The sequence below is a fragment of the Callorhinus ursinus genome, unplaced genomic scaffold (assembly GCF_003265705.2).
Source record: "Callorhinus ursinus isolate GAN/ISIS: 27379988/994484 unplaced genomic scaffold, GSC_fseal_2.0 scaffold112, whole genome shotgun sequence".
Lineage (NCBI taxonomy): Eukaryota > Metazoa > Chordata > Mammalia > Carnivora > Otariidae > Callorhinus > Callorhinus ursinus.
Window position 1 is genome coordinate 749,072 of NW_027397174.1, and position 15,165 is coordinate 764,236.

Consider the following 15,165-nt stretch of genomic DNA (forward strand, 5'->3'; position numbering starts at 1 on the left):
GGAAGGGTTTTTAAAAGGGAAGAAATATGGTCAGACTGCCTTCATACAGCTCCAGTTTTTCATGTGTGACTCTGCATGTGTCATGATACAAAATTATAGACTATTACTGAATAATGGCAAAGCAAATACTAATATTTAAGTACTTAAAAGTGGAGGTATATACCGAAATACTGAACACTGGTTATGTCCACCCCAGAAAATATTTCTATGAAATTGTAATTAATATAAATATTTCAGAGTAACATACTTTTTAAAAAGTATTTTGAACACTTTAAATGAGATGGCAAAGGATTTTTAGGGAATCAAATTTTGGGCCTTCTAGTAGAGTAAAAACTCTCCGTTGTTAACATCTTTCATTTTGGTGCTTGATATTTCTGTATTTTGGGTTCCAAAGAATCATGTCACCAGGGAGTTTGCAGTAGGAGTTCCAATTACTGTTTTCTTAAATTAATTTTTCTTTCTACTTTCATATATTTAAAATAAGATCCTGTTGCACTGATAAAGGGTACCATTTATGATAAAGATGAAACCTTTGTGAACATATATCTAATGTATCAAAATATATAAAGTGTTAGAAATTCAAGAAAAAATGGATCAAAGCATTAGTGGGAGTCTTAATACAGTATTCTCAGTCACTTACAGGCAAATCCTCTGGGCCACATTTTCTAGTCATAACTCAGATAAATTAGGAATTAATAGTTTCATAGTTTCAAATAAATCTGAAACATTTTAAACACTGAAATAACTTTGAGGTAAAAAAAATAGAAACTAGAATTACAGGTTATTTAGGATTTAATGCAATGAGAACACTAGTAAGCTTAAAAACAGGGAATTCAGATGAAAATATGAGCCCTAGGTGCCAAACTCAAAAGAATAAAAAACCAGATGTCCAACACACTAACTTTGCTGCCTCCATCAACTAAGGTCAAGGATGATCTGTCTCTTAGGGTAATACTGTTTCTCTCCTGCCTCTTCTTTTCCCCTCTAGTAATCTTGTCCTTCTCCCAGAGCATTCCTTAACCACTTATTCCTGCAGTCACACCTGAGACCTTGTCATTACTAATCACTGCCACCCCTTCCTAATCTCATCCTCAAGCCATTCTGTCCCAGCTTGGTTGGGATTTCTGGCTGAAGCACAGGAAACGGAAGCCCCTGGAACTTCCTGGAAAGAGGGAGGAGTTTGGGAAAGTGACCCCAGTGTTGGTTACAAACTTCTGGGTTCATATGTGTTCCTAATCAGCATACCAAAGAACTGAACAAAAGGATAGACCACTGCCCAGTTTCTGGACTGGCTACTGTGTGGTGTATGAGCACAGGAAAGATCCAGGTGGCTCAGCAAAAGCTTTGAAAACTGAACTGCCATTGGAACGACAGCACACACAGGACAGGATGGAACATGTGACCTGAACTTATCCAGAGAAATTCTCAGCTAAAACAAAAATACCAACGTTCTCCATAGAATTTAAACAAGCCCAGAATTGCATAATATTCAAAATGTTCAGAGTACACTTAAAAATTACTTGGCATGTGAAATACCAGAGAAGTATTCACATGAAAAGAGACAGAGTGTAAGTTTTATGTAGATAACATGAAAAGTTAAAAAATTAGAATGCAGAATAAGCAAAATTGATAAAACCCAGAACTGGTTCTTTGAAAATACTGATAATCAGGCTCCTTGCTCAGCAGGGAGCCTGCTTCTCCCTATCCCTCTGCCTACCACTCCCCCTGCTTGTGCGCTCGCTCTCTCTCTCTCTCTCTCTCTCTCTCTCTCTCTCTCTCTCTCTCTCTGTGTGTGTCAAATGGATAAATGAAATCTTAAAAAAATACTGATAAAAATACACAAGCCTCCAACAACTCTGAATTATAAAAACAACATAAACATACAGCATTACAAATGGGAGGTTTCTATGCACCAATACAGAGATTTTAAAGTTATGCGAAGTACAACAACTGTATGCCAGTGCATTTGAAAATTTAGATGTAATGGATAACTTTCAAGGAAAATATAAATTACCAAAATGTACTTACCAGGATGTAGGCTATGCGCTGCTATGGTAGTCATTCCCAGTCCCTGGGCCACGTGTGTACTAACAGGTCGGGGTGGCTCTGCTCCACGCTCTCACTTCACTCTGGAATCCAGGCTGATGGATAAGCCTCTAGCTAGGACACTGATCGTCACATGGTCAAGCCTATCTCATAGGAGGGAAGTATAATCCTGTTCCAGGGAAGGACAATGAATATATGTGAACAATAAAACAGTGTCTCTAATGGTTTAAAACTGAATCTAACCATAACCCTGAAATAAATTGAAAAGACTGAAACATCTACACCGTCTTCTGTTCTGCAAAAAAAAGAAAAAAAAAGGAAGGAAGGAAGAAAGAGAAAAGGAAGGAAGGAAGATAGATTAGCTACATGCTGGAAGGAAGGGAGGGAGGAAGGAAGATAGATAGATGCTGGACCAAAAGCTTTTATGGGTGAGTTCTATCAAACTTTCAAGCAGCAGATCACTCTGTTATTTAATTATTCTAGAGTATAGAAAAAGAAGACACAGATTTTCATCCATTTCATGATTTCATGAGGCCAGAATAACCATGGTGCCACAACCTGACAGAAAGCACAAAAGATCAACATTTCCAATGAATGGTTAGTCCTTAAAATAAGTTATCTTGTCATGTAAGTTGAGGAGATTGCTGTGTAAAATTGCCTCCCATTGGAAAGCCCCAATATAGAATAGTGTAGTTCTACAGAATACTATTTTGCCTTGTTTAATCCACAATTTTCCAAGTTCATGTCACTGTAGATCCCCCCACATTCCTCTTAATCCCTGTGGAATTTTTGGAAATACTGTTATGAACCAATCTCAAATAGGAATATAGATGCAAAGATCTATATTACTTACTAATAAGATATGAGTAAATGAAATCAAGCTGTTTTAAAAATGTACCATGAACAAGTGTAGTTTTTTCTAAATTTGTTAAGAAATATGGTTAAACATAAACAGATTTACTAATATAATTAATTACAATAATAGGTTAAGGAAAAAACCCATTTGATTATCTCAATGGGTACAAGAAAGACATTTGAAAAACTCAACCAACATACATTCTTTGTAAAAGGTCTTAATAAAATAGTAATGTAGTGAAAAGTTCTATAACCTAACCAAGGTAATTTAAGGTTAAAATGCTAGAAGCATTTAATCCATATTCTAGCCAGTGTGAAAAGACAAGAAGAAGACATGAAGTATAAATATTTGAAAGGAAGAGAGAAAATTACCATTATTTGTAGATTACAGTGTCTACCTAGAAAACAGAAGAGATCAGTTGAAAAACTGAAGTAATAAAGTTTAGTATGGTGTCTGGATACAAGATGTAAACATACATGTATCCACAGATTTCCTACACACTAGCAATGACCAATTAGAACATGTAATGAGAAAACCCATTCAAATAAAATATAAATATCATTTATATATAAATATTATAAAGTATCTAGGAATAAACAGACAATGGCTAAAGCCTATAAGTGTGCATGGTGAGCACCCAAAATCTAGTCTGTTAGCAAATTTCCAGTGTTCGATACACTATTAATAACTACTATAGTCATCATTCTGTATAGTATATCTCTAGAACGTATTCATTCTGCATAACTGCATTCTATGTATTTGAGTTGTTTATATTCCATGTATAAATGAGATCATGCAGTTGCTTTCTTTCTGTGTCTGGCTTTTTCACCAAACGAATGGGTAAAGAAATTGACACATTTCTTCTTAAGTTTTACTGTATTGCATGAGAATATCAAAGAAAATTTTGAAGGGAAAAGGATAATAAAAATATACTGTGGAATTACCCAGCTACAATGTAGTATTAGGGCCAGAATAAGCAAACAATTTAATGAACTATAAAACGGGAGTCCAAAAACAATTTAATATTTGAAAAGAGTAAAATTTCCAACCATTGAAGAAAGAAGGAAGTATTCTCTGGATAGTATGGGGTAAGTAGCTAGCCATTTGGGAAAAATAGTTGTTATCCCTACCTCCACATCCTATACATAAGTCAATTCCTAAAGGAACCCTCAATGGGTTATAGGAAGTCATAGGAAAATGGTTTTCTAGTATTTGGGTGCAGAAGACCAATCTAAAACTAACACTTTGGCCATAAAACATCAAGAGACCAGTCTATATATATAAAAAAATAAGGTACATGATACCAAAATCAAAAGTAATAAAATGTTACCCAGTAGACATTGTTTTCTTTGCACCTTGTCCCCCAGCCACCTGGTTCCCCAACTTTGAGACAACTTTCCAGTTTCTTGTAGACAACAGGTGAAATGATGATTAAATAATGAGTAAAATATGATTATTAAAGTATTTAATAATGATGTTATCTATTAAATATTAAAGACTTCTGTATTACCAAACACCATAAAAAGTCAGAAAAACATGAAAAAAATAGTTTTTTTTTTTAAGATTTTTTATTTATTTGAGAGAGAGCATGAGCTGGGGGAGGAGCAGAGGGAGAGAGAGAAGCAGACTCCCTGCCAAGCAGGGAGCCCGATGCGGGACTCCATCCCAGGACCCTGGGATCATGACCTGAGCTGAAGGCAGACGCTTAACTGACTGAGCCGCCCGGGTGCCCCAACATGAAAAAATACTGTAACATATGTGGTGGATAAAGCATTGATTTCCATTATTAATTAATAAAAACACAGCACCTTTTTATTAGTACTATACTCAGCCACAAGCAACAGAAACCCAATAACCAAATATATGCAAATTTAAAATAAATGTTCTCTCAGATCTGCAGAGTTAAAAGATTGGCAGTAATACTCATTATAGCGCGCCTGGGTGGCTCAGTCGGTTAAGTGTCTGCCTTCAGCTCAGGTCGTGATCCCAGGGTCCTGGGATGGAGTTCCGCATCAGGCTCTCTGCTCAGCAGGAAGTCCGCTTCTCCCTCTCCCTCTACCCCTTGTCCCCGCCCCCACCCCGCTTGTGCTCTCTCTCTGAAATAAATAAATAAAAATCTTAAAAAAAAATAATACTCATGGGCACCTGGGTGGCTCAGTTGGTTGGGCGACTGCCTTCGGCTCAGGTCATGATCCTGGAGTCCTGGGATCGAGTCCCGCATCAGGCTCCCGGCTCGGCGGGGAGTCTGCTTCTCCCTCTGACCCTCTTCCCTCTCGTGCTCTCTATCTCTCATTCTCTCTCTCTCTCAAATAAATAAAATCTTTAAAAAAATAATACTCATCATAGACATTATCATACACTGTTCATGGGCATTCAGTAAAACCTTTCTAGAGAGCAATCTGATTGATTTTATCAAAATTTTAAATGTGTATATTCTTTGATTCATAAATTCTACTTTTATGATTTTGACTTGACATAATTGGCCAAACACACAAGGATATGTATACATTGTAGAATTGCTTTATAGCAGCAAATAATTGTGCATAACCTAATGTCCACCAATGAGAATTAAATAGTTTATTGTATGTCCATACAGTATAATGCTATTACATCAGTTTGGAGACTTTCAGCTACAAATGGAAAAAAAATGGCATAAACTAAAAAGTGATTTATTATCTCATGGAATAAGGAGTCTCAATATAGAGTGGTTCTAAGAGTAGTTAAAATCTGTAGCTCAGAGATCCAGATTTCTTCTATGTCTGTCATCTTCAGTATGTCAGCTCTTTTCCTGATCACTTCAACAAACATGTACCAGGCACTGACTGACTGTAGAGATATAATAATAAGGAAAAATGGACAGTTCCTGCCCTCATAGGTATTTACAAAAAAATATACTGTATGTGTGCAAAAGGTAACAGCAGAGTATGTGTTACATAATACAATGTATGAAAAAGATTCATTTAGGTGCAAACATATAACAAATCCCAAGCATTTTGTGAGTATGTTTACTATGTGACATTTACCAAGTGCTAAGTACTTTATATGGATTATCTCATTTCATTCTCACAACAATTCTATGAGGTGAATATTATTATTGTCCAATTTAATATATGTGTAAAGTAAGACTGAGAAATTGAATCACATTATATTAACTGGTAGAGTCAGAATTTGAAGCCATGTTGGTCTTACTCAAAATCCATACCCTTAACCACTATGTAAATAACATTTTGAAAAGTAAAAATTAAAGAAATAAAAAATCTAGAAGGAAATAGACCAAACTTTTAAGAATCATTTTCTTTAGGAGCTAATGACTTGAATGCAGCTGACAGACCCCACAAGAGCCAGGAGAAAGAGGGAAGGAAACAAAGTCAAAGGGTGCATTGATAGACTGGCAGCGGGCAGTGGTTGATTGCCTGAAGTTTCCTAAAGAAAGTGTAAAACAGGGCTCATGGGATAGAGTGGACAACTGTGTGTGTATTTTATGAAGTGAGGTAATAGTCAAGGTCATTGGATTAAAGCAGGGCAATAAAACAACCATTCATTCTAGTATTTATTGGTTATTCAAGCATATATGTATGTTACAGGTTGCAGAAACAATGGTGAACAAGATGAATAAGATTCTTATGTTTGTGGAACTCACAATTGGAGAAGTAGGCCGAGGCCAGATCATGCAAGGCTTTTTAGCTGTGTTAAATGTGCTGAGAAACCATTGGTGGGTTGTAAGCAGGGGAATGACTTGATCTGTTTTCTGTTTTGAAAGGACCATTCTGGCAGTTATGTTAAGGTTGTATCTTGGGAATAAGAACAGAAAGTAAGGTGAGCACTTAGGAAGATAGCGAAGTAGTTTAGGAAAGAGTTGGTAGTAGCCTGGATGAAGGTTATAGCAATGGAGATAGATATATTTTGAAGATAGAGCTGATAGTGCTTGATGATGGATCTGATATGGGAGGCGGCAGGGGGAGAAGTGAGGGATTAAGGATAACTGCTAAGTTTCTCTTTTGAACAAAGGGATGGATGGTGGTGTCATTTATGGAGATGAGAAAGATTGGGGTGGAAGGAACACAGTCTGATAGATATGGATTTCATATTGGATATGTTGAGTATAAGGAATTTGTGTATGTGTTTAGTAGGCAAGTTGGCTGTATTGTTATGATGCTCAGAAGAATGCGCTGGAGTCCTCCATTTGGGAGTCCTTGATGCAAAGACAGTAACTGGAGTCATGAGCAAAGGTAAGATTGTCTAGGTAGAGGAGAGAATGGAGAGCAAGAAAAGAATTGAAAAAAGAAAAGACAAGAATTGGAACTCCAACAGAACTGAGAACAACAGCTTCCTAAGGAGCTTGGTGTAGGCAGAAATCATTCCACCAATGCTGTGCTGACAAAGGTCACTCATGACTTCCTGCTCCCTTGAATCCTATGGATATATTTTAGCCATAATCTTTCTGAATCCACTGCTACATTATGATACCACTGTCCACTCCTTCCTATGAAACTAGACTCTCCAGGTTTTCCATTCTCTCCTTCTAAGTAAGTTTCTTTGCCCTTTATTGGACATGTGAAACTTTGTTGTTCCCCAGGAAGACTAAAGAATTATACTCTATGTTGAACTGTCAAGAACAGCTTCTGGAGCCACATCTTCTCTAGAATTGGGAAGCTGCTTGCAGATTTTGGAGGCTGTTGGTTTCAGAACTTCATGGAGATGAGGGATAAATCCAGACAGTTATGTCAGGAAAGAGAATTCCAGATACAGTAAGGAGCAGGTACAAAGGCCCCGAGGTGTGAATGTGCTTGGTGCATTTGAAGAACATTTCAACATTTCACCAAAGAGATTCTGGTTACTTTTAAGTCAGAGCCAGCATAACCAGATACATCAAATGTGGACTATGAAAGAGAGGAGTCAAGGATGACTCCAAGGTTTTTGGCAAAAGTACACAGAAGGACAAAGTTGCCATTTACTGAGGAAGTAAAAGGTTATGGGAAAAACAAATTTGGGGAGGAAAATTAGCTTGGTTTGGGACATGTTAAATTTCTGATGCCTAACACACATTCAAATGGAGATGTTGGGTAGGCAGTTGGTTATAAAGGTCTGGAGTCCATGGGAAAGAGACAAGCTGGAGATACAAATTCAGGACTCATTGGCTTATATGTGGTATTTACAGCCATGGGACTGAATAAAGTCACCAAAGAAATTCACTGAAGAAAAGATGATCAGGCCCTGGGGGTTTTAGGGAGGGTTTTAAGGAGAATGGAATGGTAAACTATAATAAATGCTGTCACATGGGTGGCTTTTCTTTCCACCTTCCTTCCTTCCTCCCTCCTTCACTCATGACTATAAAAATGACAAAGCTGTGTGGAATTCAGCCTTCCTATGCCCAGACTTAAAATCAAACATCTTTCCCTTTTTTCCTCTCCCCTAAATATGTACTATAAACCCCAGGCACTTCTGAACTGTTGTGTTCTAATCTGGGCCCCACACTCCAAGGGATCCTGACAAAAAAATCATGCCATATAGTAGGACCTGAAAAAGCTGAGACAATTTAGCCTGGGGGAACAGAAGACTTTCCAGGGATGACAATAGTTGTGATCAGCTACCCCGTGTCATAATTAAGATTGTTGACCAAAAATTGCAGTCATTCAACTTTTCCAAAAGTGGCATGGGATTCTCAGGCAGTAGTGAGACCTTTGTGACTTTCAACATGACGATTCTATCTTTCAAAAATCATACTCTTGTTCTAGCTCTGAGATGCTGGTGAATACTGTTTGCATACCTAACTGGTACCCTTTGTAGTGGAAATAGCTACAACACACACGTGAAATCTCACAGTCACGTAATCAACCATTTTACTAAATACAAGCAAATTCTCATTCACATACAGCTAAAGAAAACATTTTTTCCACATTTCATTACAATGCACAACAAAGTGAGGAAAAGTTTACAGTACATTTTATTCTGGAATAGGAGACAATCTAATCCAACATGCAGTTGTGGTCTTTGTTACAAGTTAGTTGATCTTTTCTTTTACCTATGTAGTAAAATAGCTTCTAAAGCTTTATCCTTAGTATTGTATTAACACCTGATTTTTTCACACTTATTTTCTAAAACCCACTTATTGCAGTGACAACAGCACTGAATTCTACTAAAATGATTTTTTAAATTTCTAGAACTTGTTTAAGCAATTAAGCTCAGCCACCTTTGCAGGATCCTGTGCTGAGTATTTTTAAACCTGCCTAAAAAAATGCAAGGAATGAGAACAGTATACATATAATGTATTTTAGACAAGAAAACTGTAAAGGTTTTGTTCCTATCCTTTTTTTTTTTTGAACTGACAGAATCCACTCAACTCATTTATCCACTGGATAATCTTGTTTTCAGAATCTTCTTAATATAATTAAGTACAGTAGTTGGTGAAACTTTGTCTTTAACCCATTTACCATCTTTCATTTGCCTTCTGAAACCACAAAGCTGGCAACTTAATTACTCCACCCAAGCCAGGTCATGTGGAATGAATGTAGACGATGATTGGTTCACTTGTAGTTGATGCTGCAGGTTGGTCCAAGGTGTTTTTTTTTTTTTTCCATAATTTTCATTATTTGGCTGCTTCATTCTGGCTGAAGTAAATTCCCAAACGTTCAGCTTCAGTCACATTCATACTGAAGTTCAATATTATATGTCAAAGCAATTTACCATTGTCAGGCCTTCCTATCACAATGGATATGAGAAACCTGACTATTCAGAATTGTTTTCTTACTGTGAAAGGTATGGCTTTTGCCTAGCTCAACTGGCTACAGTCCAAAGAATAATTTAAAGCATGACCTCTCTTCAAGAAGATAATGGAAGCTTAAGCCAACCATTTCAATTTTCTGATGCAATTAGATGTCTGTTCACCTGAGAATTAAGAGCTGACTCTCCAGAATAGCCAAGAATCCAGTGTAGGTATATGGCAAACAGGTGGCTAAGGTCATTGTGAGTTGAGTATTTTATCCCCATCCCACTCCCCTTCGCTGTATTTGGTTCCTTTCAATAATATGTCCACTGTGTTTCAGTGATAAGAACACTTGTAGCCCACACAGTTTTAATGTGTTTTGAGTTGTGCAATTATTTACTCATTTAAAGCCCTCTTGTCAATGATACCTGAATTGGCTTTACCTTTTGTTTCATCCCCAGGTTCCCTCAGGATTATAGCTGAGTCGTGAGCAATAAGGAAACATATCCTAACATGTAGAGAACATTTATTTACAGTAATATCTCTTCCAAAGTAAACAAATTAATAACAGTTCATTCATCTGATAGCAGGCACAAGATGATGCAGTGGAACAAGAACTAGGAGTCAGGAGACCTTCCCCTTAGCCAGGTGAATCTCCTGCTTCTTAGTTTACTCTTGTAAAGTGGGGAAGAAAACCTCACAGGCCTGTTGTGATGATCAGTAAGTGATTCAAGGGACTGTGAAGTGTTTGCAAGGGTCACAGCGCCTCTTGTTGAGCAGGTACTCAGTACAGGCTGTTTTCACAGGCAGTCCCTGTACATTGCTGCCAGGTACCTGAAGAGTCAGGCAGGTGAAACTCAAGGCATGGTCAGAAGGGACAGAGGGTATGGCATGGATTACACTGTTTCTTCTACTTATATGGTAATTTGCATGGGACAGTTTCTTTCACACTGTTGGTTATTCCATCACAAGGGTGTACATTTTCTGGAATGTGATAACATCAGTATGTATAATGGCCTCCCTTTTCATAGTCACACCAATTTTACTAGAACAACAGGCCTTGAAAGGGTCATAGTAAATAGCTGGTCCATGCCCCTCATTCTACGGATGAGCTGTTTAGAAGCCAATAGGTACCTTACAACCAAACCCAGCACACACGCTTGGTGTGGGATATTCTCACTGATTAAGTTGATCTCATAGTCATTTTTAGTTTTGTGAATTGTTTCCAATGGGATACTTTTTTCCCCTTTATATATATCTTTATGTTTGTGGCCTATGAATGAGCTGAAACACCAACAAATAGTTATTCTGTCTGTGGGTGTATTTTTCTGGAGCCTAGCTCCCCAAACCTCAGCCCCTTGACATGTGATCCACAAAGGGCACATGGAGCGGCCACTGCCCAGAATGGGCCACAAACAGTGCCTGGCCCATATCAGTAATTCAGTCCCTCAGTCACAGCACCCAGGCTCCCACATCCACCCACCCACAGCCTGTCAGAAACCCCTTGAGAAGGAGGCTCACTTGTATGTAAAATGGAGGTTGAGTCCATTCAGTCACGCAGGGATTCTTTTCATTTTGATCACTTTTAAGTTCAGGTGGGAGAGCATGTTTTGGAAATAAAACAGCTGACTAGCACAAACATCTCCTTTCTGATTTGACAACCTCTTCTGAAGAGTGAACCACATTTGGTACAAATCCACTCTTCACCCCTTCCCATCCCTCCTGGATTGTAATATCCCCCCTTTTAACCAGCTCATATATGTCTCTTGTCAGGTCTGTGAAGGCTTTCTCCACATTAATGGCGTCTCGGGCTGACGTTTCAATGTACTTCATGCCGTACGCAGCAGCCAGTTTCTCTGCCTCGTGGCGAGTCACTTGCCTCTGTGTATCCAGGTCACACTTGTGACCCACCAGAACAAATACAATTTGGTAGGGCTGAACGTGCACTTTGGTCTCTTCTAACCACTCATGGACATTCTGGAAGGACCTGCGGTTGGTAATGTCAAATAAGAGAAGACCACCTACTGAGTTCCTGTAGTAGGCGCGAGTGATGGATCTAAAACACAAGAAAGAAGTAAAGAATAAAGGCCATGCCCAAACTCCTGTACTTCGATGAACTCAGATAGTGTATTCTAGTGTGTCTGGTTACTGACACAGTCCTTTAGTAAAGATGATTTTCTTTTTTTTAAACAATGGAATGCAAATGTCATTCTGTAATAATAACACATGAGTTTTCAATTGGGCAAAACTAAGAGATAGCATCTTCTGGAAAAGAATGCTCATGGCCTTACAGGCATTTTCCCTTGATTCAGGTAGAACTACAGCTCACTCTCCCACCCTGGCAAAATGGGATACCGAAGTCACAGGTTATTCTGAAGAAAAGTGAAATAATGAATGTTAAAATGTTCTCTGACCTGGAGAGCTCATGATAAATTCTAGCAGTTGAAACAGAATTTAAAAAGATTAGAAGTGAATTTATGACAGATGACAGAAAGTGTTTATGAGTATATATACATATACTGCAATATGCTCCATTTTTTTCCATTTATCACTTCTTCTTTAAGGGGGTCCTCCATCTCTTCTCTGAGGAGAAACACATTTTGTTTTTTATTTTCTAGGCCATGTAGAAATGGGAAAAATAAGAATGGTCTGTAAAGGTGTCGAGCAGAGTGCCTGTCAGCCCTATTTCCTGACACGTTTCAGAGAGGCTGACTCAGGAGCTACCACTGGGAAAAACTGCCCAAATAGCAAAAATTTCCCCTTAAAATGATACAACTTATTTAAAGTGGTGTACCTGGAATATTTCTAAAACCTAAAGGTTTAGGATCTAAAACCCTTGTCGTACTTAAACAGAAGAAACCTCCAATATTTTAACTTCTTGAGTTGAGGAGCATACATATGTTAGGGTGCTTAGAGCATATTAGAGCTTATTAGAGGGTGTCAAACTATTTGCTTCTACAATCACTTGTTTTAGACTACTGTGCTTTTTGATCTATGTCTATTTTTAGGTTTTCTGTCTCCTTCGATGAAAAAGATAACAATGAGGGACTCAATAGCTTAAGGCTTAGGACAAATGGCCCAGTGATAAGAGAACATTGTCCAGGGAACTACAGTCCAAGCTAGATGATAGTAAGAACAAATGTTACAAATGAGTTCAAGTCTCCAGAACCAGGCAAATCAGCCCTGGAGACTGGAAGCATTGCTAATTCTCTTATGTTTAAAGGTTCGTGGAGAATGGTAGGTGTAATCAGAAAATTCAACATGAACAAAGGTTTTGATTCGTGAACAACTTGGTTCAGGAAATTGGTGAGCAAGCTGTAGATCCCTGTCAAAACTCTAAAAGACATTATTGTATTAATGGTTTGTGAGTATTTAGAAAGTAACAAAGCCCTTTCTAAACACAATATAGGGCTACATAAAAATTAAAACTTCCATTCATCAAAAAATTTTCTTAAAATTCAAAGACAAATGACAAACCAGGAGAATATTTTATAACATATATGACAGAAAAGGATAATAATCTATAAAAAACTTTCAAATCAATATCACCCAATAAATAATAAGCAGTGAATATGAAAAGGCTTTTCATACAGAAAGAGATTCCAGTAAACTATAAAAGATACCTTTTTTCACCTCTAATATGAGAAATGTAATCACCAATTCAAAGTGAACCTGTACAAGGATATTTGTCACAGTGTTGTTTGTGCAAGTTGGGGGTGGGGTGGGGTGGAGACAAGTTTGTAGTAAACTCTTCTACTTTTCTTCGACTACCTAACCAGTATTTTCTATGCTCAATTAGTGTTCAATAAATGATTAAATAATCATAAACATTTGAAAATGAATAAAGGCTATTGAGTCCTTTTGATCTAGTTCCTGCTGCCTTATGTGACTTTAGCTCAAATAGTTTTCTCTCACTTGTCTTAATACATGCTGTTTTATGTCCCTGGGCTTTTCCTGTCTTTGCTTGGGTAGTCATCTTCTCCAGGTAGCCTTTTCTGTGTTCAGACATATAATTACACATGATGCATATACTACAAAGGAAAGACAAAGGGTTGTAGGAGAAAATTAAACCTGTCCATTGGTTACTCATTATATGCTAAGCGTTATAGTCGGGAGTGGGCATACAAATATGAACAAGACACTCTTTTATATAATTGCTGATTATGTATTTCCTCCCACTATGCCAGCACAGAAGTTCTAAGAGGGAAGGGCCTGTGTCTGTTTTGTTTACAAGGCGTCCTCTTGTGTGTTTCCCCGGGCTGTTTCCCCAGAAACAAGCCCAGCGCCTGACATGCAGTGGATGATCTCTGAATGTGTGCTGGTTGCAAGAAGGAATCAATCATCAGTATCTATTTCATATAATTATATATATATATATATAATGATAGATACTCTGAATGTGTGCTCGTTGCAAGATATATGTGTATCTCTTTATATCTATGTCTATAAGTAGCTATCTCTGTATATCATCTGTCTATACCTGTCAGTTATGTTACGATGACCTGGAAACATTTTTGAAAGTAATGTAGCATAAGGACTGAGATTGATAAATTACAGTGATCAATTCCAGCTAGTTTATTAGCCACCAAGGGGCAGATTGGTGGAATTGTGGTGCAAGCAATACGTATTATCAACTGGCCCTCCCTGCCAGGGTGCTTCTTACCCTGCACTGAACTCCAGGCTAGCTGAAGGTGGGCTTGAGCAGAAATCCCCAGACCCTTGGTATCGTCCCTATGGGGCAGCGACCAGGACCAGGAAGTCCTCTTTCCCCAGGGGTTGTTCAAGCCGCGAAGACCCTCCCACTGCTCGCGGCCCCGGCTGCGCTCCCACCTGAACCTCTCTTGACCCGCGGTATCCCAGATCTGGAGCTTGATGCGTTTTCCTGGCTCGATCTCCACCAGACGGGAGAAAAAATCCACTCCCACAGTGGGGTCCGAAACCTGGGCAAAACGGCCTTCGGTGAAGCGGCGGATCAGACAGGACTTGCCCACCGTGGAATCCCCGATGACAATGAGCCGGAACTGGTATAGCCAGATGGCCTCCATGGCCGGGTATCAGCAGGTCTCCTTGGCCCGGGCCGGCCGTGGGCGGCGAGAGGGGCGCCCAGCCGAGGCCTCGGAGAGCGTGGCTTGGTCCGGATCTAGATCGGCCGCGAGCACATCGCTGGCCTGGGAGCCTGAGGCGAGGTAGGCCCAGGCTCAGGGAGAGCGAAGGAATGGATGCTGCGCTCGCAGAGGTGATGAAATGGCAGCAGCATCAGCACCACGCACTCTGACTCATCACTGACAACCGAGTTACTGTAATCCCGCGCGTAGACGCGACGCTCGGGTCTGCCACACTGTCTGTAAAAGGAGCGCACACAGAAACAGCCGCGGAAAAAAAAAATACAGCGCCTTCCTTTCCTTTCTCATTCCTCCACCCACCGCCTCTTCCTAATTTTTTTCTCTATCTCCAAATACCAAAAGTAATACCTTTTCATTAAAACTAGCAAAACAATCCAAAATGTACACAAAAAGGTAGATCCATAATTATCTGACTCCTCCCTCCCCAAGATAGTAAC

General features: G+C 38.9%; 1 protein-coding gene across 1 annotated transcript; it reads right to left on the minus strand.

The window, feature by feature from the left end:
* Positions 1 to 8,719: 8,719 nt before the first annotated feature.
* On the minus strand, positions 8,720 to 15,086 carry RAB39B (RAB39B, member RAS oncogene family). Its single transcript, XM_025862907.2, has 2 exons — positions 14,436 to 15,086; positions 8,720 to 11,661 (listed from the first exon to the last, which is right to left on the minus strand). The coding sequence occupies exons 1-2, from the start codon at positions 14,648 to 14,650 to the stop codon at positions 11,235 to 11,237; spliced, it is 642 nt and encodes a 213-aa protein (XP_025718692.1). The 5' UTR covers positions 14,651 to 15,086; the 3' UTR covers positions 8,720 to 11,234.
* Positions 15,087 to 15,165: the final 79 nt, after the last annotated feature.

What these genes read in the sequence shown, in the direction of transcription:
- RAB39B (XM_025862907.2), bottom strand. Translation starts at nt 14,650, where the DNA reads ATGGAGGCCATCTGGCTATACCAGTTCCGGCTCATTGTCATCGGGGAT. An exon ending in GCGGGTCAAGAGAGGTTCAG is followed by an intron (nt 11,662 to 14,435) that starts GTGGGAGCGCAG and finishes CTTGTGTTTTAG; the next exon opens with ATCCATCACTCGCGCCTACT.